The 21848-nt window shown below is 47.1% G+C and overlaps 1 protein-coding gene across 1 annotated transcript in view; it reads left to right on the top strand.

Annotated features, from left to right (window-relative positions):
* The window catches only part of NAV2 (neuron navigator 2), a 357889-nt gene that overhangs the window by 94728 nt on the left and 241313 nt on the right, over positions 1 to 21848 (top strand). The window contains exon 2 of the mRNA XM_081100068.1: positions 21508 to 21625. Within this exon, the coding sequence (XP_080956194.1) occupies positions 21508 to 21625 (118 nt within the window). The remainder of the gene's footprint in view (positions 1 to 21507; positions 21626 to 21848) is intronic.

The raw sequence follows: 21848 nt of genomic DNA, 5'->3' as shown, positions 1-21848 counted from the left end.
ATTGTCCCTGGCACCCCTCAACCGCCCCCTCGCCAGCATCCCTCTAAACCAGGGGTTCACATCTCCATCTCACAGAAGAGAACACTGGGTGCCAAAAGGCTTAATGGCTTGCCCAGAGTTCCCAGGGCAGTGGGTTAGTGACAGAGCCAGAATGCAAACCAACTTCTTCCTGGAATCAAAGCCTGGACAATTTCCATGAAGCCATGCGTGTCTGATTTCTGAACCTGGAATGTCACTACGGAGGGTTTTGTTTATTTATTTCGTCACCTGATAGTTCATTCACTTGGGGCTGATCGAACATGCACTTTTTAAAAGTTCATTCATGCTGAGTTTGCCTTAGTAGCCACAGTGTTCCGTCTTTATAGAATTTCTTTCCCACACTCTTAGATGAAAATAAACAAGGCCCTAAAATGTCACGCAAAATTCCTTCTGGCTTTCTAAGCTAATGTATTTTATACATGGCTGAATTCTCCGTGAACTTCTTACTGGAAAATACTCTTTTCCTGAGTTCTGTTTCTCCATCAAAGGGATACCACGTGGTTGGTATGTGACAACTATTTTTCAGTGGCCTTGACATTGATGTTCTGGGTAGGAAATGATCTTGCATTCGTCACCTCTGCTGTCATCAGATCCCTTTCATCTCAATTACCTGCACTTCTTCAACTTAAACTTTGGCACTCGAGCGGGCCTGGGGCTGGGGAAAGTACGTCTTGATCTCTGCGTCCATGTGGAGTCTTAGGAAGAAGGACAGGAGTCTTAAGAACCTGGTTTTTCAAAGCAGAAGGTCCAGGTCAAATGTCAACCTTCCTTCTTAACTGCTGGACATGAGGCAAATAGAACATGTCTGAACCTCAGTTCTCTTATCTTTAAGCTGAGATTCCTTCTGGAGTGAGTGGAGAATTGATTTTAACATTCTCGTACTTCTTGTCTGCAACCATACGCCAATACTTTGATAGATTAGAAAAGGTAATGCTGGAGCCCCGCCGGAGTGGGACATATTTGCCCTCGTGGGACATATTCCATGACTGTGATGCCCTTCCCACTGTATAGTACAGATTTTCTAAATATTAAGAAGTACCTTGGGTGCTGATGAAATGCTCCTCCTTTCCCCTTTCAAAGATCATTATCCATGTGTCTATATGTAGATTGTGAGCTGAGAGTTCTGAACCCTGACTGGGCATTGGGATTCCCTAGACCAGTGGTCGGCAAACTCATTAGTCAACAGAGCCAAATATCAACAGTACAACGATTGAAATTTCTTTTGAGAGCCAAATTTTTTAAACTTAACTATATAGGTAGGTACATTGTTATTAACTTAATTAGGGTACTCCTAAGCTGGCCTTTGCTAAAAACGTCCTCAATCTATTCAGGTACTTTCGCTGAGGTCGACCCCTTCCAACTCTCCCATCCACACTCATCTTGTATACTTGTTTCGTCTATCTCCTTTCCGAAAACCGACTTCTGCGCATGGGCCACGAAGTTTCAATCACACTGTACGTGCACGCCCGCACGTGGTATTTTGTTGAAGAGCCACACTCAAGGGGCCAAAGAGCCGCATGTGGCTCTCAAGCCGCGGTTTGCCGACCACTGCCCTAGACCTTTGAAAAGAAAGGCAACTGTGTGGGTCATGCAAACCTGCTGAATCATACCCTTTGAGGGTGGGCCTGGGCATCTGTGTTTTTTAAAAGCTCCCCAGGGAACTCAAACATGAAGCTGGAATGGAGACTTTACGTCACCAGCATATTGGGCCAGTGGAATATGTAGACTGTGGACAAAGCTCATTGAGTGTTATCCCTACCATGGATGACAGCTCTGGCTGGCCATGGTCTTTCCTCTCTCTCTCTCATAGACAGTCCTGTGGTCACAATAATTTGCAAAGATAGTCTCAGATGAGATATTAGAATGTCCCCTTACAAGACTAATCCAAGCCGCACACTTGAACTCGGGTCAGGACCCTGCAGAGGGAAGCAGTCGGCCCTCCTCCATACCCAGGGGACTGTGCAGAGGAAAGACGCTTCCTTGGATGGTGCCTGCCTAGGTTGGTGTCCTACTCTGTTGAAATCCCGTGTCTTTCTTTTGTGGGGCATTCAAGGGCTCCTTCCTAGGACCTAAGATGGATGCTGGTGTGCACTCTCTCCAAAGTGACACTCAATCCCTTTGCCCTAATGGTTCTCCAAGCATACAATCCCAGCCTGTACTGGTCTCCTGACTCTGCACCCGCTCTCTCCCTCCAGATTCTCAGGGCAGGGGTTAGATCTCAGACCACAGCATCCCTCACTGCGGAACATTCGTGCCGGACTCCCCAGCAACCCCACTGAAGCTCATACCCACCCCACCCCCAGGTTTGAGTGGGTGGATAGAAGATGTGCTCATAGCACATGGTTCTCCAAGGATACGCTCCTATCAAAGAGTCCCCTCTCTCCACACTTTCATCTCTTTTTACATCCCCCATCCAATGGAGAGGAAAAATCTAGAAACTGGCACTCTGATTTTCCTTTGAATCCTGCAATTTGCATGTTTGCCCCATTCTTCCTCTGCGGGGCCTCTGTTTAAGCCCAGGCTTTGTAGAAGCAGCCCTAAGTGGCTCACATGCATGGGGGCCAATGGCTTGAGCTGACAGGTCAGACTGGCTTGGTTTTAAGACCTTAAGCGAGCGTTTTAACCTCTCCAGACCTCAGATTCCTCGTGAAGAAAATAGGACTAGTCATAGAAACTAACTCGAAGATTGTGGGATTAAATGTGACAAGTGTATATAAAGGGCTTACTTAATGCCTGACACCTAGGAAGTGCCCAGTGGTACCCACTATCCAGCTCAGGTCAGCTGAAATTCTAGCCATCTTAGCTGTCTTCTTTAAAATTTTATTTGTGGATGGGCAGCCAGCTGGAGAGGGGCTGCCCTGCCCCATCACTGCTCCACGGAGAAACATTCTGGCTCAGCCAGTTCTGTGTCCAGAAGCCAACAAGAGGCGGTCTCATTGAGAACTGCTCACAGAAGCAGGGTCACACGAGCTAACTAAATTAAGCAAGTTATCAGGCAGCAGAAAATGCAGTTAGATTTACATCTATGAAGCAGATGGCCAGGATGCAGTGATTAAATTAGTTTTATTATGTTTGGGGAAATTAATTTGTCACTTTATTATTTTTTTCTTTTGTTGTTGTGAATAAGAGAGATGTGATTTTGTTATCTCTGGCAAAAGTGATTTGTAGAAAGAGTTTATCCTTTAATGGAAAACAGGGATGTGGCAGGACCTTGAAAAACCCGTGTCTTCTAATTGTCTATTAATAGCTTGTACAACTGTTTAGAATGTGGCCCAGAGAACAGAAATGCTGCCACCTATTGCTGGTAAAAAGCTGGCTTATGCTACCAATCATATGGTGGTTATTTTATTCCTCTTAAACATTTTCAGAACATGGGCCACTGAGTATTAAATTCATCTTGGAGACGTTTTTGCTCTACTGAAGTCCTTAGGACCTGGTGTTCCCTGACGTACATTATTAATTACAATGCCTCACAACACGTTTTGATCTGGTTCACTTGGGGGAACCTCAGGCATTTCTATTTCCTTCTTTGAAAGGTAAGGAAGAATCAATTGTGGAATCTTTAAGGACAATTGGGATCTTTTGAGTGAGGGCCTAGGGTTGTTAACTGGGAGAGTCCCAGCCTTATTCTTTGGGCACAAATAGTTCTTTCATGGTCCTTTTGAAAGGATCAAAGCAAAACCTGGAGTTTTGAATGCCTTCTTTTTTTGTTAAGTTCTTTTATCCTTAAGGTTACTAATGAGCATCCTAGGAAATTCAACCCTGCAGGAAGAGTTTATTGTATATAGTAACTAGGCTATAAACTTTATAGTATACCTATGTATGGTGTGTGTGTGTCCAAGTAAATGATGTTTCTGAAATTTTGTCCCAAATCTAACATCAGGCAAAGCATTCTGCCCTTGAAATGGCTATCCATGTGCTATCCACTGAAGTTTAAGAATTGGCTTTTTGAACAGGCTATGGAGCTTTGTATTTTTTTAAAATAAACTTTTTACTTTAGACTGGATTTAAATTTACAGAAAAGTGGTGAAGATTGTACAGTGAGTTCCCATGTATCAAACACTCCGTTTTCCCTATTGTTAACTCATATGAAGTTAATGAACTAGTATTAAAACAGTATCACTGATGTCCTGGCCGGGTAGCTCAATTGGTTAGAGCAGCGGTCACCAACCTTTCGGACCTCACGGACCATCAGTGGTCCATGGACCACCAGTTGGCGACCGCTGCTCTAAAGGTTTCCTTAAACCAGCGGTCGCCACCCTTTCGGACCTCATGGACCACCAGTGGTCCACGGACCACCGGTTGGTGACCACTGGGTTAGAGCATCCTCCTAATACCCTAAGGTTGTGGGTTCTATTCCACATCAGGGCACTTACAAGAAGCAACCAATGAATGCATAAATAAGTAGAACAGCAAATCAATGTGTCTCTCTCTCCTTCCCTCTCTCCCTCCCTGCCCCCCTTCCCCCCTCTCTCAAATCAATCGATCGATCAATAAAAAAGAAAACAGTATCATTAACTAAAGTCTATACCTTATTCAGATTTCCTTACTTATTGATCTACTGTCCTTTACCTGTTCCAGGATCCCACCCTGTTACATTAAGATGTCATGTCTCCTTAGGCTCCACTTGGCCGTGACAGTTCCTTGAATGTGCCTTGTTTTTGATGACCTTGATAATTCTGAGGAGTACTGGTCAGGTATTTTGCATAATGTCTCTGGCCCTGTTGAGACTTGTCTGATGCTTTTTGTCATGATTGGACTGTGCCGTGGTTTTGGAGAGAAAGACCCCAGAGGTAAAGTGCCATTTTCACCACATGTTATTAAGGGTACATGCCGTCAACGTGACTTGATGATGTTGAAGTTAATCTTGGTCACCTGGCTGAGGTGGTGCTGGTCAGGTTCTCGCTGTAGGGTTACTCTTCCCTCCTTTCCATACAGTTCTCTGTGCAGCCCACGCTTCAGAAGGGGCCGTGCATCTCCGCCTCTTTGAGAGTAGAGTAACTATGTGAATTACCTAAAATTCTTTCTACATGGGAGGTTTTTCTATTCTCCCTAGTTAGTTAGTTATTCAGTTATTTATAGAAGCATGGAATAATGAATATTTGTTTCAGATTGGGTTTTAATCCAATCCTACTTTATTAATTTTGTTGCTCAAATTGTTTCAACTTTGACTGCCGGGTGCTCTGTCCATCAGCTCCTGTGTCCCTTTGACATACCCCCATCAGTGTGCTTTGGTGTGGGGACACAGCCTTACCTTCTGCACTGTAACATGCTCCAGGCCTGTCTTGAATATTTTCCATCTCAGTCCAAGAATCAGCAATTTCTCCAAGGATCCCTGGTTCCTTGTACTGGGAAATCGTATTAGAAACCCAGATACCGGCAGTGACTATGTTGTTGCCAGGGTGTTATTGTTTGTAGACATTTTTAGTTCACAGAATAAGAAAATTGTGTATACTAACCCATGTATATACACATACCTACAAATATTGTATCTAGAATAAGCTAAACATTAGTTTATAGATACTGATCTACTATGTAGATCAGTATATAATTTATAATGATAAACTGTAGTATCACTTAGTTTATGAACTTAATTTGTAATCATTTACTCTAATCAACTATCATATGGATTATTCTAACCTTCCCCCCTAGCTTGTCTGTGACATTCCACTCCTACAAGGAAGGAACCCCCACCCCAGCCCCCAAAGCTTATTAAACATACCTCTGTGCCAGGGTCCATGCCCTGAGCTGAGTTAGATGCCTACCCGAGGCCTGGAAATCTGTATTTTAATAAGCTCTAAATTGGAATTTTTTCTGTATAGGCTTAGGTGAATAAGTACGTATTCATCTTTATAGCATTTACCACTTTTTCCTTCTGACACCTTTTTATAGTATTTTTATTGGACATACTTGTTTGATTAACGTTGTCACTCTCTTAAGACAGCAAGCTCCATCTTTCTCTCTCTACTAAGGATTCATAGTAGGTACTCAATAAATACTTGTTGCATAAAGAGTGAAATTACATATAGCATTAATGAGGAGGAGAAAAACAAATATGATTTATTGAACCCTTCCTTTATGCCAGATGCCTTTCCAGATGCTTTTGAAATAGCATCCAATTTGGGGCTTTCAGTCGGGTCTGGTTGACATGGGAAACCATGTCCTTTCTGTTGTGGTGCCCCTACCATGGGAAGCCCCTTGTTTCCTGCTTTGCATGTCACTGGAGCTCCCACTGGCCTGGATGGGGCTGTGTGGGTGGCCGGGGAGGGGGTCAGAGGGGGGAAGTGGCAGCACCCATTTATAGTCTCACTGAGGCCTCATTAGGAAATTGACTCCAATTTGGTTTGGGGAGGAGGGTGCTTTTTCCTGCCTTCATTGAAGGTGACACTGATTTACAATTCAGTGGGTTGTATCGGGGAAAGGAGGCTTCTATGGTTGGAGAAGATCAATTAAGTGATTATCCCAGCTGCCACACACTAATGCCTTTCTTACTGAGTTTCAGAACCAGGAAGCAGACGGCCACCGCATTTAGCCTTTTACAGGAAATCTAATTGCCAACTTGGTGATGCCAAGTTTTATTAGATTGGGAAGAGTCGATCTTAGCGGCTGGCTGTTTCAGGCACTAAATAAAGCTTCACACTGGCCACCTGGAAATTCTAAATGACCTCCTTCTCTTCCTTTGTGGGTGCTTTTGCTGGAGTTTTAGGACATAACACTTGTGATTTATATCTTTCTGTCATTTTCACCTGGGTTCCAGGGAACTGGGACTTTAAGTTGGGCAAGCAGTGAAAAAAATATTTATTGGATTCCTACCATGTGCTACCAGGGGTGGGCAAACTTTTTGACTCGAGGGCCACAATGGATTCTTAAACTGGACTGGAGGGCCAGAACAAAAGCATGGATGGAGTGTTTGTGTGAACTAATATAAATTCAAAGTAAACATCATTACATAAAAGGGTACAGTCTTTTTTTTCAATAGTTTTATTTGTTTCAAAGGGGCCGGATCCGGCCCGCGGGCCATAGTTTGCCCACGGCTGTCAGCTAGGCACAGGGCTGATGGCTGGGGGGTTCCTATTATTTAAAGACTCCTCCCTCTGGAATGTTCTTCCCCAAGATCAGTGGGTCCCAAACTGTAGTGTGCCTGAGAGTCACCTGGAGAGCTTGTTCAAGCCAGGTTGCTGGGGTTCTCCCCAGTGTTTCTGATCCAGGAGGTCTGGAGCGGCCCTAAGAATCTGCATTTCTAATACCTTCCCAGGTGATGCTGTTACTGCTGGTCTGGGAGAACCACTCCCCTGAGACTTTGGTTGTCTCTTTCTTATTAGTTAGGTCTCTAACCATCACCTCATTGGGGAGGCCATTCTTTTATTTTATTTTATTTGTTTTTATTGATTTTTAGAGAGAGAGAAAGGGAGAGGGATAAAACATCAATGACAGAGGAACATCATCGTTCTGCCTCCTACACGCCTCCATCGGGGATCAAGCCCACAACCTGGGCATGTGCCCTGACTGGAAATCAACTGGTGACCTCCTGGTTCCTAGTTTGACGCTCAACCACTGAGCTATATAGGCCAGACTAGAGCGGCCATTCTTGACTTCCATCCCATAGTATTAGCCCTCCACTCCTCACCATTCATTCTCTGTTACATTTTTATCATCGCATTTATCATTCTCTGATTCCAGCTTGCTCATTAGTTTATCACCATTTTATCTCTCTCTGCCACCCCTCATCCTCAATAGATTAAAACCCCAGGAGAGCACTTTTCTTATTCACTGTTGACTCCTCTGAGCCTAGAAGAGTATGTGCCATGGAGCACATGCTCCATAAATACCTGAGTGCAGGAAATAATTACTGGCATGATGAGTCTTATGAAGGAGAAGCCTAGGCCGCATGGGAGTGTAGCAGGTAGACCTCAGTGGGGCAAAGGCAAGGCATGGCATCCCACAGGGAGCAGTTTTGGGTGTGGTCTTCACGCCTATTCAAATGCTGCAAGGTTATCGGCTATAGCGTTTGTTTGGAGGTTCAGTAGGCCACTCTGGATTTGTTTAATTTTTCCATAGCGTTTCCATGGCCCTGTCCACATTGAGAGGAGGCCATCTCAAGAGCATAACAGACTTCCATCTGGCCAGCAACTCCTGCACAAACTGGTTCCGTCAGCTCCTGGGTCCCAATCACTGATTTTGGCGAGAAGTGGGGCCTGAAATGGGCTGTTCCTGGTGACCTTCCTCCTGCATCTACACTCGCCCAGTGAGTGCTGAGATCTGGGGTCCGGCTGCCACGCAAAGGCCCAGATAGCTTTTTCAAACCTCTGCTGAGCTGAATGAGGGCCCACACTCTCTTCCTTTGCCGGAGTGAGATCTTTGGGTGGAAACACGCAGATTCCTTTCCTTCGTCAGCCTTTTAGAGAAATGGAAGGGCGGCAGTGCGATCTTTCCTTTTGACAGAGTGAGTGACAGGAAAGAGATGAGACACGTGTGGGCACCACACTACCAGCAGCACAGACAAAGGCGGTCAAAACCTCACTGCAGAAAATTAAAGCACACCGGGCTTCTGCGCTTGTGTGGCCTCAGCAGCCGCTGCCTAGTTCAAGTGAAGTCTGTGCAGCCCCTTGGCCTGGAGCTTCCTTGCCCAGCCTCTCAGCCTCTCCGATGTGTGGGCGAGGGAGAGAAGGGGGTGGGGTGCCATCCCCAAGCTTGTTTGCCTGGGGCAGCAAAGGAATTGTGATTTATTTTCTTTAATGTAAGCCCGGGGAGTCAGGTTATTTTGGAGGGCAAAGGGAGTTTGGTGGGGATATGGAGAGGGAAGAATTGTAGCTGTCTGCAGTCAGGGCCCAGGGCCAGAGGGCCGCCCAGCGGGCTGGGGTAACATAAGCTGCCGCTATTCAGGAGGTGGCCTGTGTAAGAAAATCTGACCGCGGCGGGAGCGTGACTTCAGCTAAAATTAACCTTCGAGGCTTCACACGCCTCCACAGTCCTTTGAACTGGACACCCCGAGAGGGTGCAGGCCGTGGACTGCCGGGACCGTGCTGTGGGTCAAGCCATGCCCATAAGCATCAACTTGTGGGTTCCCACCCGGGGCCAAAGCTGGGATTCCTGTGACCATTATAAAGTGGTAAGCAGCCTCGAGGGACTCTGGCAGTGCCTGTGGGGAGAGAGGATGAAGTCTGCTTGGATTGGGACTGTGTTTAGAGATGGCTGCTGTCTGTCTTCTCTGCTAGGTGGGAACGCGAGGGCTCCAAGCCAATCTTCCATCTGCAGAACGCTTCTTGGTATTAACTGCCACCTCCTTGTTGCTTTTTGTTTCCTGTGTCCTCAAAGCTGCGTGCGGGCCCAGGGGTGTATTTTTAGAGCAGGTAGAGAGGATGTGTTTGGAAGTTGTAAATGGCCTGAAAAAAATACAATTGCAAACACCAAAGGCCATGATCAGGAAGGTGGAGGATGCCAACAGGTGTGGCAGGTCTCCAACCGGGGAGGAAGATTGACCTCTGCTGAGGGTTTGACAGCCATAAGGCAGTACTCAGAGGGCCTCCCAGCAGAGGGGGTTTGTCTGGGGGCAACTTGAAGTGATTTCCCATCCTGACCTCTCCCACCCCTGGCCAGACAACATGGATGGGATCTTTCCAGCCACGCAGCAGCTACCTCCCTGGCTTTCTGCTTCCTGTGGGGAGACCATGTGGAAGCTTGCAACACCGAGCAAAAAGGCAAGATGTGTTTCTTTTCTTTATGCCTCCTTAACCTTCTGCCTGCTTGTTAGTGCAACCCTGAGGTTGAAGGCGGTCCTGAGGCTCCTGGCAGAGTAGCGTTCTGGTTTGACAATCAGAATGGTCACTTGAATGTGGTCTGTTTAACTTGCAAAAAAAAAATGATGCAGTGTATCCTCCTCCTCCCCATATGTCTCCCTGCCCCTCCCCCAAGTCCCCCTCCCTAGGTGACAGGAACCTTGTAAGCTTTAGGAAGAGCTTATTTTCCCCGGAAGAGTGTGCTGCTCTTATTTGCTTAGTGATGACTGTGCATAACTGACCTTGGAATGATGGATTGTAAAGCGTTTAAGCCCCCAAAACATTTGCTCGGGTGAGTAGGTATTCTGTATCGGCAAGGACATGACTGATGCTGGTATGAAATGCTGTAGGAAAAAACTCCCCCCACAGGTACCTTTTGATGCAGTTTGAGGCTGTTTTCCATGTGAGCAGCTCTATGGAGCCCTCTGAGTATTTTCCATCTCCTCCTTGCCTCCGTCCTCCGGGCGTGTTGGCTCATTAGAGGGGGAAGGCTGCTGGGGTTCTGGGCACTGCTGTGTCCTTTGCTTTAGATGTCTAACCCCACCCCAGGCGAAGCGCGAGGAACGGGGGTGTCTTTGGGTTATTATTACTTTTCAGCTCCGGGATCTAGGCTCACTGCCCTGTGGAAGAGATTTCTTTCTGAGGAAGGTTGTTAAAAATAGATATTTCAGTAGAATGAGGCCATAGCATGTGGCTCTGAGCTTCGATGAGCATTCTCTTACTGCACGGGGATTTCCACCTCCTGCTGACCCTGGCTGAGTAGACACAGAATCCCAACTCCCGTTTTCTCACAAGACAAGACTCCCCTCAGTTTCGTCCTAGAAATCTCTCCCCATCGTGGCCATCTAATGGCTGGGCCTGATTTTTGTAACTGCCCTGCGACACCTGGGTGGCCAGACTGAGCTAGAATATGGGGCTGCCATGCTGATGCTGATCTGTCCAGCTCAGCTCTCTCCTCCTCATCTATGAAATGGGGAGCATGTGCCACCTCCCTTTTTCCCCAGATCACGGTGAGGCTCAGATTCCATCATGTCTATCACATAGCTTTATAAATTGTGGCCACTGCAGATGGGAGGCTGAGCTGCAGTTAGGACTTTATTCTTCTCTGGAGATGAATCAATCGGGGCTTGCTTCCAGGACTTTGTAAAATAAATAGTATCTTTGTGCAAACCGTTCTTTTGTGCTCTGGGCCAGGTTGTCCCCAGGGTAGGGGAGCCGCTTCTTCTTTCCTGGGTGCCAGCTTGGTATCGTTTAGTCTTCCTAGGAAAAGCCTATTCCAAAAATACAAAACGCAAAAAAGCCCTACATGCCGAGGCCTGAGAGTTCTGACATCTGGCCTGGAGAGGGGCCCAGGGCACAACGGCCACCTCCACCGAGGCCAAGTCCCTTGGCCGAGTTGTTGCTGAGAAAGGAAGGAGGCTCCCAACTGGGGAACAGGCAGGGCAGTGCCAGCCACTGCTGGGAACTGCCTGCCCTCCAGAGATTTTTAAGGCTTTGCCACACAACTTTCCCACAAGTGGCCCAGCGCTGCCTTGACCAGGCCCTGTGCCTCTCTGCCCGATGGGATGGCGCTCTCTGACCATTTATGAGGATGTCAAGCTTTCTAAGGTCCCCCAGGCCCAATGACTTGGAGCACCTGGGCCTTCCTGAATAATCATTCCCTTCATGAAATACCTATGTGTGTGTGCTCACAGGTGCTTGCTTTTTCTCACTTAATCCTTAGTATAAGTTTATGCTAGATACTCGGAAGGTTAAAATCCATGGTGCACAGGCACCCACTGGGAAGCAGGACTTGGCACCTCTTGGTTTGCCTGAGGATTTCATTTGCCCTAGGAAGCACCCGTAAGAATATCGGTTTTATTGAAAGGGGCCAGTTCAGATCATGGACCACTTCATGAAATGCCCCTAGATTTTTGTCTCCAGGGCTTCTCCCTCCTCCCACCTCACCCCACAGACTCCCTGCTTCCCAGCTCTAAACCTCATCTCTTTCACTCCCAGGATTCTCTTTTTCTCATTTAAAGCATTTTAGCTCAGCCTGCTCCCCTAAATTTGCATATTCATACACGTCCCCATGAGGGAAGAAATAACATAATATTTCCTGTTTCACCTGTGTTTGCCTAGTGCTTTAGCAACTGGCTTTCTGGCCAGGGGGTATAATGACAGCAAATCAGTGTTAGCCTTGCAACAGCAGTAATGTGAGGGATGGGTTATAAAGGTTGCGGGGGAAGTGCTTGGGGCTGGTAGAAATGTTTATTTTGATTGTAGTGATGACTGCAAGGGCATATCTAGGTTAGAATTCATCAAATTATACATTTTAAATATATGCAGGTCATTATGTGTCAATTAAATTTTAATGAATTGGGAAAATTTTAAACAATTTGAAAGCAAATATTTTATTTTTTAGAATATTCAATTTGCTAAGTTCAGCTTTAGCGTAGTTCTTTGGTTAATCTCTTCTCTCCCACCCACCCTCCCCCACCTTCCCTCTGATATTTGACAGTCTGTTCCATGTGTCTATGTCTCTGCATCTATTTTGTTCATCAGCTAATTGTGTTCATTAGATTCCACAAGGTAATGTGATACTTGTCTTTCTCTGACTGGCTTATTTCACTTAGCATAATAGTCTCCAGGTCCCTCCATGCTGTCTCAAAGGGTAAGACATCTTTCTTTTTTTACTGCTGCATAGTATTCCATGGTGTAAATGTACCACAGCTTTTTTATCCCCTGATCTACTGAAGGGCACTTGGGCTGTTTCCAGATGTTAGCTGTTTGTAAATTCCGCTGCTATGAGCATAGGGTTGCAAGTGTTTGTTTATTGAGCCCCTGCCATGAGTCAGACATTGCTCTGTGACCTTGTGCACCTTTCTTCACCTTTCTAATGCTTCTAATGTTCTCCATCTTACTGTTTCAGAGATGTATAAAACTTGTTCTCTACTCTTAAGAAGCCCTCATTGAGAGAGATGTGAGTAGGTAGGTATAATAGCCGTGATAAAGGCATGTGCAAAGTGCGTTTGGAGCCAAGAAGAAGGAACAAATAATTCTGTGTTGGGAATGAGAAGGTGGGTTGGGAATGGCTTTGCAGGGATTGACACTTGACTAGGTTTTAAGACACTGAGTAGGCGTTTCCCAGGTGGTGGGGTAGAGGGTACTGGTTGCAGAGAAGACAGCGTGGGCAAAGGCACAGCGGCTGGGGAGCCAGACACACAGGGTTGCTTAATCGTAAGTACAGTAGGGTTTCAGAGAAGGGAAAGAAGCCTGGCAGTCCAGGTTGGTTTCTAGGAGAAGGCAATGTCCTGCTAAGTGGACGAGATGAGGGAGGACATGCCAGGCCAGAAAACCCACCAGTGGGGCTGAAGCTTAATGCAGCCTGGAGCCCATGGTATGAGAGGTGGGCCTGAGAGATTCATGGGTTGGGGACATGGAGGAAAGGGAACTAACATTTAACATTAAACACGTGCTGGGCACTGTGTTAAGCAGCTTTGCAAACATTAGACACAATAGCCCTCAATAGACAATGGAATAATAGATCATCATTCCATTTTAAAGATGTAGAAGCTGAGACTCATAAGGATGGTTTTCCCAAGGTTACAAACCTTGGCATACTCTGTGCCCAAATATGTGTGAAGTTCTTTAGCTCTAGTATTTCCCTCTGTCTGTCCAAAATCCCCTGGAGAGGAAGCTGAGACTCAGAGAGGTTAAGCAACCTGCCCGAGGTCACCCAGGACTCCAGGGTCCTGGCTGGGGAAGAGCCTGTGCCTGGAAAGCTAAGCCGGTGCAGTTGGGCTGGATGGGAGTGACCGAGAGGCACGGTGGCTGGCATCTCTTTACCCAGAGTCAGTGTGCAGATGAAAGGAGCTGTGGAGATTTGCAAGACCAAATAGAGGCCAGTACGTAAAAGGTCAGTTAAGAAGCAGACTGGAAAGAGGCCTGTATTATTGCCCAGGTTGTCACCATCCCCTCAGGTGTGGCCGCCCTGCCAGGCAGCGCTGAGAAGCTCCTGTGGGTTTTGGGATGATTACTGTGAAAGTGCTCAGCAGCTGCCCCCAGACCTGCAAGGAAGGGCCCGACCCCCACCACAGCCGTAGAGGAAGCACTTGGAAGGAGAGCATGCCGGATTAGTGACCAATGAACACGGGAAGGGCCAGGAAATACTTGAAAAATTCCAAGTGGGCTCTGACACTTGGTTTTCTTGGAGCTGTTAGACCTGCGGTTGAAAGTTGTTACGGTCTCACTTCTCAGGTTGGAGGGGGTGAGAGGAAGCACTGCTGAGGGGCCCCATTTTATTCGGAAACAAGCAGGAGCAATTTCGTCTTCATCCTCGCCTGCCCTTTTTTGATTCTCCAGGGAGGCCCCAGGAGAACTGGCTGCAACTCTGCCATTGTGAGAGCTCCTGGCAGGCTGCCTGGGGCCAAGGGAGTAGCCCCTGCTCTTAGCTCTGAGACCCTGTGCACCTTTCAGAGCCATTGTTTTCCAGTATATAAAATGGGGATGATCATTCACTTATTTAACCGATATTTAGTCAGCACCTACTACGTGCCAGGCACTGTATTGGATATTTGGAAAAATTCAGTGAATAAAACAGATAAAAATTCCTGTCTTCCTGGAGCTGTCACTCCAGCAGGGAGAGATTATAGATGAGGTCACAGGTGTAAACTCCTGGTACACAGTAGGCTCTCTACAGAAGCACCTACCCCTCATGCATAGGTGATGGTGACCAAGTGAGGAAGTGAATGGGAAAGTGTTGTGTTTACTATGAATGTGGTGCAGAACGATGCCTGTCCCAAGAGAACCGAGTGCATAAAAGGGGGGATCATAGGCACTGAAAGTGGGTTAACCCAACGTGTGTAGTAAGCAAGCGCCTACATGCTCATCCTTAAGATCTCACCAGTCCCTCCCCAACACGTTCACCAGCCTGGTTTATTTTCCTAAAGGCACAGTTTCAAAACCTCTGGAGTTGTTGTGCACGCCCACCTGCTGCTTGTTCCTGTCCCTGGCAGACAATGCCGCCATTGTGTGGCTCTGGGCCGTTGCCAGGCCCAGCCCGGCATTCAATGCTAGGGTCTCAGGCTGGCCTTGCCCCACTTCAGACTGGAACTGGGGGACTTTACTCCTGAGTGTTTCCCTGTTTGGATACAGTCCTGCACCCATGTCCTATTGGCATTTTTAGTTTTGTGACACTGTTGTGAAGTTATGTTTGCTTTGTGCTTTGGTGACATGGGAAAGTGTCAGCTCCCCTCTTGGATCTGTTAGCCCTGAGTGACAAGCGGCCGCTCTGTTCCCAGGGACAGGACAGGGTGACACTGTATTGGCTATTGTGCAATAAGCCTTGCCCTCTCCTGCTGCTTTTCCCACACTGCTGTGGCACTTGACCTTCGATGGCTGGTGTTCCCGTGCCGGCTTCTCAGCAGCAGTGTAGCATCATTAGGAGCTAGTTACTTCTTCCCAACCCGGCATACTTGTCATGTGACATTGGGAGAGTCATGTCACCCATCAGAGCCTCAATTTCCTCATTTGTTAAAAGGAAGAAATAATATCTTTTTCCCAATAGAGTAGCAAGAACTAAAGGAATCCATTGTTTGCAAAGTGCTTGCATTGAATGTGTTCTTCTTCTTGGGAATCATCATAGCTCACATAGCCCTGCACTGTTAGATTACTGTCTCACAATAACCTGAATAGGCAGTTGATCCATTTTATGGATGAGGACGCTGAGGCTCAGGCAGTTTAGGTCATTTGTCTAGGATAACTCTGCCAGGAAGTGCTTGTGGCATGATTGGAACCTAAGTGGTCTGACTAGACATTTGAAGTCACTACATAAGACTGCAGCGAGAGCAGAACCCAGTGCAGGCAGCTGCTCAGGCAGTGCTTGCGTAAAGCACCGGGTGAGCATGCGGCTCTAAGCAGTGGATCTTGGCTTGATATTCATGGGTAAAGCAGGAGTAAGGATGGTGCCAGGATGTGGAGCAAGCTGGAAATCCAGGTTAGCGATAAGCCCTGCCCTTCTCTCTAGCCACTTGCTATGTACACACACAAGTGGGCAGGTGTCAGGGTGTATCTCTGGCGGTTGTGGATAAGTAGATTACTTCAGATGACAAGGGAGGAAGCAGCAGTGGGTTCCTCCCTTCCCGCTGCTACGTACTGTCTTCTGGGCCCAGGCAGAGATGTATACTCCTTGGTATAAATAAGTTCACATTGGCCGTATTGCAAACCTTAACCGTACTACAAAACGTAAAGCCGAGAGGGAAGGCTGGTGGTACCATTCCACATGTGCTCAGGTAGGAACACACAACCCAGTCACACCTTGGGGCTTCTGGAGCTCAGCTTCCCAGCAGCCTTACCTGCCTGGAGACCAGCTGAGAGCCAAAAGCCTTCTCTCCTGAACCTGTAGGCAGCTCAGAGGGGTGCCACAATGTCCCATCAAGCCTCTTACTTGAACAGTACTTTCTCTTACTTTACACCCAGTTTGAAAGGAACTGGCTCTTTTACAGAAGGCCCAGCAACTCAGCAGGCCCTAAGGGCATCAAACACTATTACTCATAGCGATGTCTGTGGGCCATCAAGGAAAAAGTGAAACTGGGTTCGTTTAAAAAGTAGGGATCATGATAACCCATTTGGGAAAGATTTCCAATGGAATAAAAATGTGTGGCTCTCAGAAGTGTAAACTCTCCACAGTCTAGAATAACTTATTCCCCAGAATTTAGATAGCCTAGAGTTTATTAATTGGCACATGAATAAGCACCATTTATTTAACCCTGTGTGCCAGACACATATGCTCTCATTTAATCCATAAAACAACTCTGTTCATCACTGTCACATAAGTGAGCGACCCCAACCCCCAGCCAGAACATGACTCCCCCAGCTGGTAAGAGGCAGAGCCAGGTCTCAGTCCTTGTCCACACCAGCTCCCAAGACTCCAAACACACTGCCCTTATGCTTACTGGGATTTATGAAAAAGCACAAATGTCTGAAGTCATGCATCGGGAGATGGCAAAGGTGGGATGGAGGGAGAGTCATTGCCCTCCGGGTGGGCATGTGGTGGCACCAAGGACATCAGGCAGAATGGGACTCTTCTGAGAGACCAGGGAGCAGGGGAAAAGCCACCAGCTGATTTCAGGCCCCACCCACCACCCCATGCAGTTTAAAGGTTATGTGGCTGCACCTGTGGGGTAGGTAGCCTACTCCTTGCTAGATGCTGGGGATGCAGACGTGAACGTGTTACCAGCTTTACCCTTGATAACAAATGGCTCATTTTGATTTTCATAAAACTGTGAATAATTAGATAATCACTCTTAGTGGTATTCAGGTTCTGGGTAAACACTCTATGCTATTGTTGCAGTATTATTTTTGTACTTCAGAACAAGCAGATCTAAACCATTTAATCACATACTGCTCAGTCATGGAAACAGTATGTTGATGACGTGGCCATAGTTAGAGCGAGACCTCTTGAATGGAGGCCAAACAGTAGTGTTCCCTTTACAACTGCTCGACCGGAAAGCACCTCTGATGCTAAATGACTGGCTCACTTTCTCTTCACACTGGCATTTCCTTCCAAGAGATACATTTCACCCTTCTCCCGGAGCCACTATCCTAATGCTACCACTGCCTTCCGGCCCCATCAGGCTGTCCGGCATATGGGTCTGGATTTATAGTTGAGTCCATAGGTGCATTTGTTTTGTGGCATTTTTCTTGGGTTCCTTACTTAGAATGTCACCCCTTCTCCCCCCCACCCCCCCCCACACACACACTTCACTTGAAGGCTAATTGCAGTATAAACTTATTATCCTCATTGGTTTAACACAGTGTGATTATTATATTTTCTTGTTACAGCTAATAATCAGGTTCTTTACTTCAGTCGATCTGTCAAAATGTTCCCCCTTTGATTTCAGCCTGCGTGATATGGAAGGATGTGGCATTATAAGCAAACAAATGACTGGCATGCTCCTTGAAATTCTGTCAGGGGTAATAAGTGAATCAAAACAAAGTCACTCTTCAGCTGCCATCACCTTCTCCCTTTTATTTCTTTGAGCCTTTGACAGCAGCCTGGGGGTGGAGAGAGAGCTAAGCTCAGGGAGGTGGAGGGATCAGAGTGGGGAAGCAATGGGAAAGTCACCTCAGATGCTAGGGTGAAATGATTCTAGAGCTTTTCTCTAGACTCGTTTCTTTGGAGCTGGGGGTGGGGACGGTGGTTTTATTCTTTCTTCTTGTGTGGTTCTTTTTGCTGTTCATTTCTTCTGAACGTTCACAGATCATGGATCAGTGGACTCAGGGTTAAAGTAATAGCAGCCCTCAAGGCTCCAGAACTCTGGGAAAGAGACAGCTCTGGAGAAGCGGATTCTGAGTGTCTGAGGCTTAGACAGGAAGCCTGCATGCTTTAGCTTAGCCGCTGCCTAAAATCTTTCACGCGTACCCAGCTCCAGTTTTGCTGAGTTGTGCAATCCCCTGAGGGAGTCTGTTTTGATGCCTGGGGATATTGTGGGTTTATTTTGCAAGGGTGCCCCTTGGGAGAATGGTATTCACTGCATGAACTACTGAGACAGCAAGTGACGTAGATGGGGCTGACTCATGTCAGGGCTTCTTAGCATGGCCTGTGAAACTGGTTTTTAAAATAAACCTGGGTGTTTTCTTGTGACTCACTTATGCAAAAAGTTGAGAGCTGGAGACGAGGGAGGGGAGGGGAAACTCCAGATAATTAATGATTCTTGTTGGATGGATCCTGATTGATGAGCCTGAGCTATAGAGTGATTTATTTTCTCTCTTCCTTGCTCTTTTCAATCGATAAAGAAACTTGAGATCATGGTTTGAGGAGGATTCACTGCGAGAACACATTATTTAAGTCTCAAATGTAATCAGTTTCCCAAGGATTCGCCCTTTTTTCTTTCTGTTCAGCTCAACGGGGCAATCACTCACCGACCTGCTGCCATGTGCCCCCTCCCTGTGAGGCAGCAACGATGGGCAAGACACGGTCTCTGCCGAAATATGATGGTGAGGGTGCGAAAGTGGTTCCAGTGTTCAAGTTCTCTACACTCTGCATCATATGCAGCTCGGGATGCAATCAGGGACTCACAAGGGTCTTCATGGGAGGGAGGCTGGGGACTGGCATTGGGTTGGGCCTCGCAGGGTGGCCCTAGGTGGAGGCACTCAGGTGGGAGGGCCGGCATGCGTTTGGAGACTGGGAAGTGTGAGGTTTGTCATTTTCCTAAGGGTCAGCATAATCATTACCACTGAGCACTTGGTATGTGTAGACATATCTCCTTCAGTCGCTGTAACACAGAGTGAGTGGCAATTTTATTTTTTTCTGTAAAAAGTTGGGTAGTAAATATTTGAGGCTTTGTGGGCCGAAAGGTCTCTCTGTCACCACTACTCAACTCTGCATTGTAGAGTGAAAGCAGCCATGCACAGCAACGGTGTGACCGTACCAGTAGAACTTTGTTTATAAACACATGTCAGATGGGTTTGGCCGGCTCCCAATGTGCCACTCCCTGTTTCTAATATATTTGGCATACTCTCCATTGTATGGAGGATAAAACTGAGGTCTGAGCAAAGCTAATAGAAATTCATTTGCCCAGAGCCAGGGGCCTACTTGACTTGGTCGATTCTAAAACCCATGCGCTTAACTTCCACACGCACTGCCTCCTCTGCAGAAGGATCAGACATGGTCTGGGGAAGAGCAGGGGATAATACGACGTCCTTGAATCTCAGTGTGATCGCTGAGAACTTTAATTCAATGGGAAGTGGGGAATCATTGATGATCTTTTGAGCAGGCGATCAGATGAGAGCTGTGCTCTGGGAGATTAAGTTGGCAGCGGTGTGTTGGTGGATTAAAGCTCAGAGAAGAAGAGCTCTTGTTTTAAACAGCCTGATGTAGAGAGATTCATTTCTTTGGCAGAGCCATTTCTGACTGCTGTGTAACATTAAAAGTTCTCCCTGGTGTACCAGCTACTTACATGACTTGGACACAGATCTGGCCCTTTGCCTTTCGATGTTTATCTCCCCCCCTCTCACCCTGTTAACAATTTCATTTAATGATCCTTGACTTTTCAGATTGGCCACTGTGATGACCAAGATGGCACACCATTTCCTTAGCTTTCTCGGTGCTTACAAAGTTGAAAATGATCTTTAGCTCTATTAGATTTTTAATCTCTGACAACTTGGAAGTCACAGGGAAGGAAAGTGAGGAGGATTTAAGGGTGGTCCCAGGTGTGAAAGAGCAGCACGCTGCAGTGCGCAGTGCACTTGTGGGTCTCTGCGCTGGAAGACTGGGCTTCCGGGTAGGGGTGGGGTGGGCAGGGCTAATCTGTTCTCAGGTCTTAAGGAGATAGAAAGTGCAGTCCTGCCTTTCCCTTTTGGGAATGATACCCTCACAGTCCCAGGTGGAGTAGTCAGAGGTGCCCCCTCTCTGCTTTGCAAGATCAGGCCCTGACCGTCAGACCCTATCCCAGGGCCCTGAGAGGCAAGGAGGGCCCCATTGTGTGAGAGTACTCTGGGCAGGATGTTCTGAAGAATAGGATGGAGGGCGAGAGTCCCGGTGAGGGCAGGGCTCCCGCTGCTCTTTAGTCACAGGAGGTCTACAGGCCGACTGCTGAAGATACCATGATAACCTTTATCATTTGGATGCAGACACCATATGGGTTAGTCTGTGAACTGTTGGTGCTAATAAATGCCCAGTTGAGGTAGGATAGTTATCTTTTTTGAGTAGTCATTTGCTTGTACCACTCTGGGGGAGAAAAAGTGCTGACAGATGGGGTCTACATGTCCCTCCATTAGCTCAGAAATCCATGCATGGAGCTTAGCACTCAAAATTGGTGAGGAGGTTTTAAATTGTGTTTTCATTTGGCTTATGTCAGTTAGGAAAGTTTTCAATGAGAGCTTTTTCATGCTTGTTGGCCTGTTTGGGAGAAAACATCGTTTTGTGCTGATTGTGTGAGAGGAGCAGGTCTGTGTATGGCTGCAAAGGGGTCTGCGCTCCTGATCTCATGGGCGACCCAGCCTCTGCCTTTCGGAGTGCGGTGTACACCAATGCTGCATTCAGATATGTTGGAATTTGCTGGGTTTTGTTCACAGAATCCCAACAGTGAACATGATCCTGGCTTTTCAATTACACCGATTAAATTTGAGATTACTGCGAGGCCATCAATAACTCCACTCACACAAGAGTAATTGAGGGGCTCTGTGTTTTCGTACTTGGCTTTTTTTTTTTTTTTTTTTTTACAAGGGACCCAGGCTCCTGAGAACTCGGTTAACTCAATAGCCCTTCATACCCAGAAATGGCCCATTAAAAGATGCCTATTGGGTGGTAACCTCCCCATACGTTTTCTCAATAAAGAGAAAAAGATTGGACGGGGCGGGGTGGCGGCGGTGGGGTGGGGGAGGCCTCTCTTGCATTTAGAGCCTCAACCTCTCAAAGCATCTGGCGCAGACTGTTTAGTTCCGTGTCCCCTGGCCCATTCAGGCCTCTGCATGTTTTGAAGCTTTCTTTAGCTTTTCCCTGAGCCTTGACGGCAGATCTCTCAATAGGCGAAAGCCCAGCTATGGCTGCTGAATGCCCCCTCGGCACAATGCCCTGAATGTTAATGGTGCTGGCTGGCCCTAGACAGCTTGCCTGCGGGAAGGGGGCTGCTGCACAGGCCCAAGCAGCTGCCTCAGACCAGATGGGGTCCGACTGGCTTCCTAAAGTTGCTTCTTTGCTCTTTTGCAGATCTACACGGACTGGGCCAATCACTATCTAGCCAAATCAGGCCACAAACGTCTCATCAAGGATCTCCAGCAAGATGTGACGGACGGTGTCCTCCTGGCTCAGATCATCCAGGTTGTGGGTAAGAGCAGATTTTACTCCGGGGATGGATGAGTCACCGTGGAGACCCAGGCAGGGTCGAGTAGAGCAAGGGGAATGGAACACTGTAATCTCTAAGAGAAATATGATATTTCTGTCCCATATGTTGAGAATTTATTTGGCTGGTGCTCAGGGAGTGTGGGTACCAGCTCCCTTTTCCTGATAAGATCACCCACATAGCAATCTCATCTTGATCCTCTGAAAAG

The sequence above is a fragment of the Myotis nattereri genome, assembly GCF_964212035.1.
Source record: "Myotis nattereri genome assembly, chromosome: 9".
In the NCBI taxonomy this organism is placed as follows: domain Eukaryota; kingdom Metazoa; phylum Chordata; class Mammalia; order Chiroptera; family Vespertilionidae; genus Myotis; species Myotis nattereri.
The sequence above is the reverse complement of the archived record's forward strand: the minus strand, read 5'-3'. Positions and strand labels throughout refer to the sequence as shown.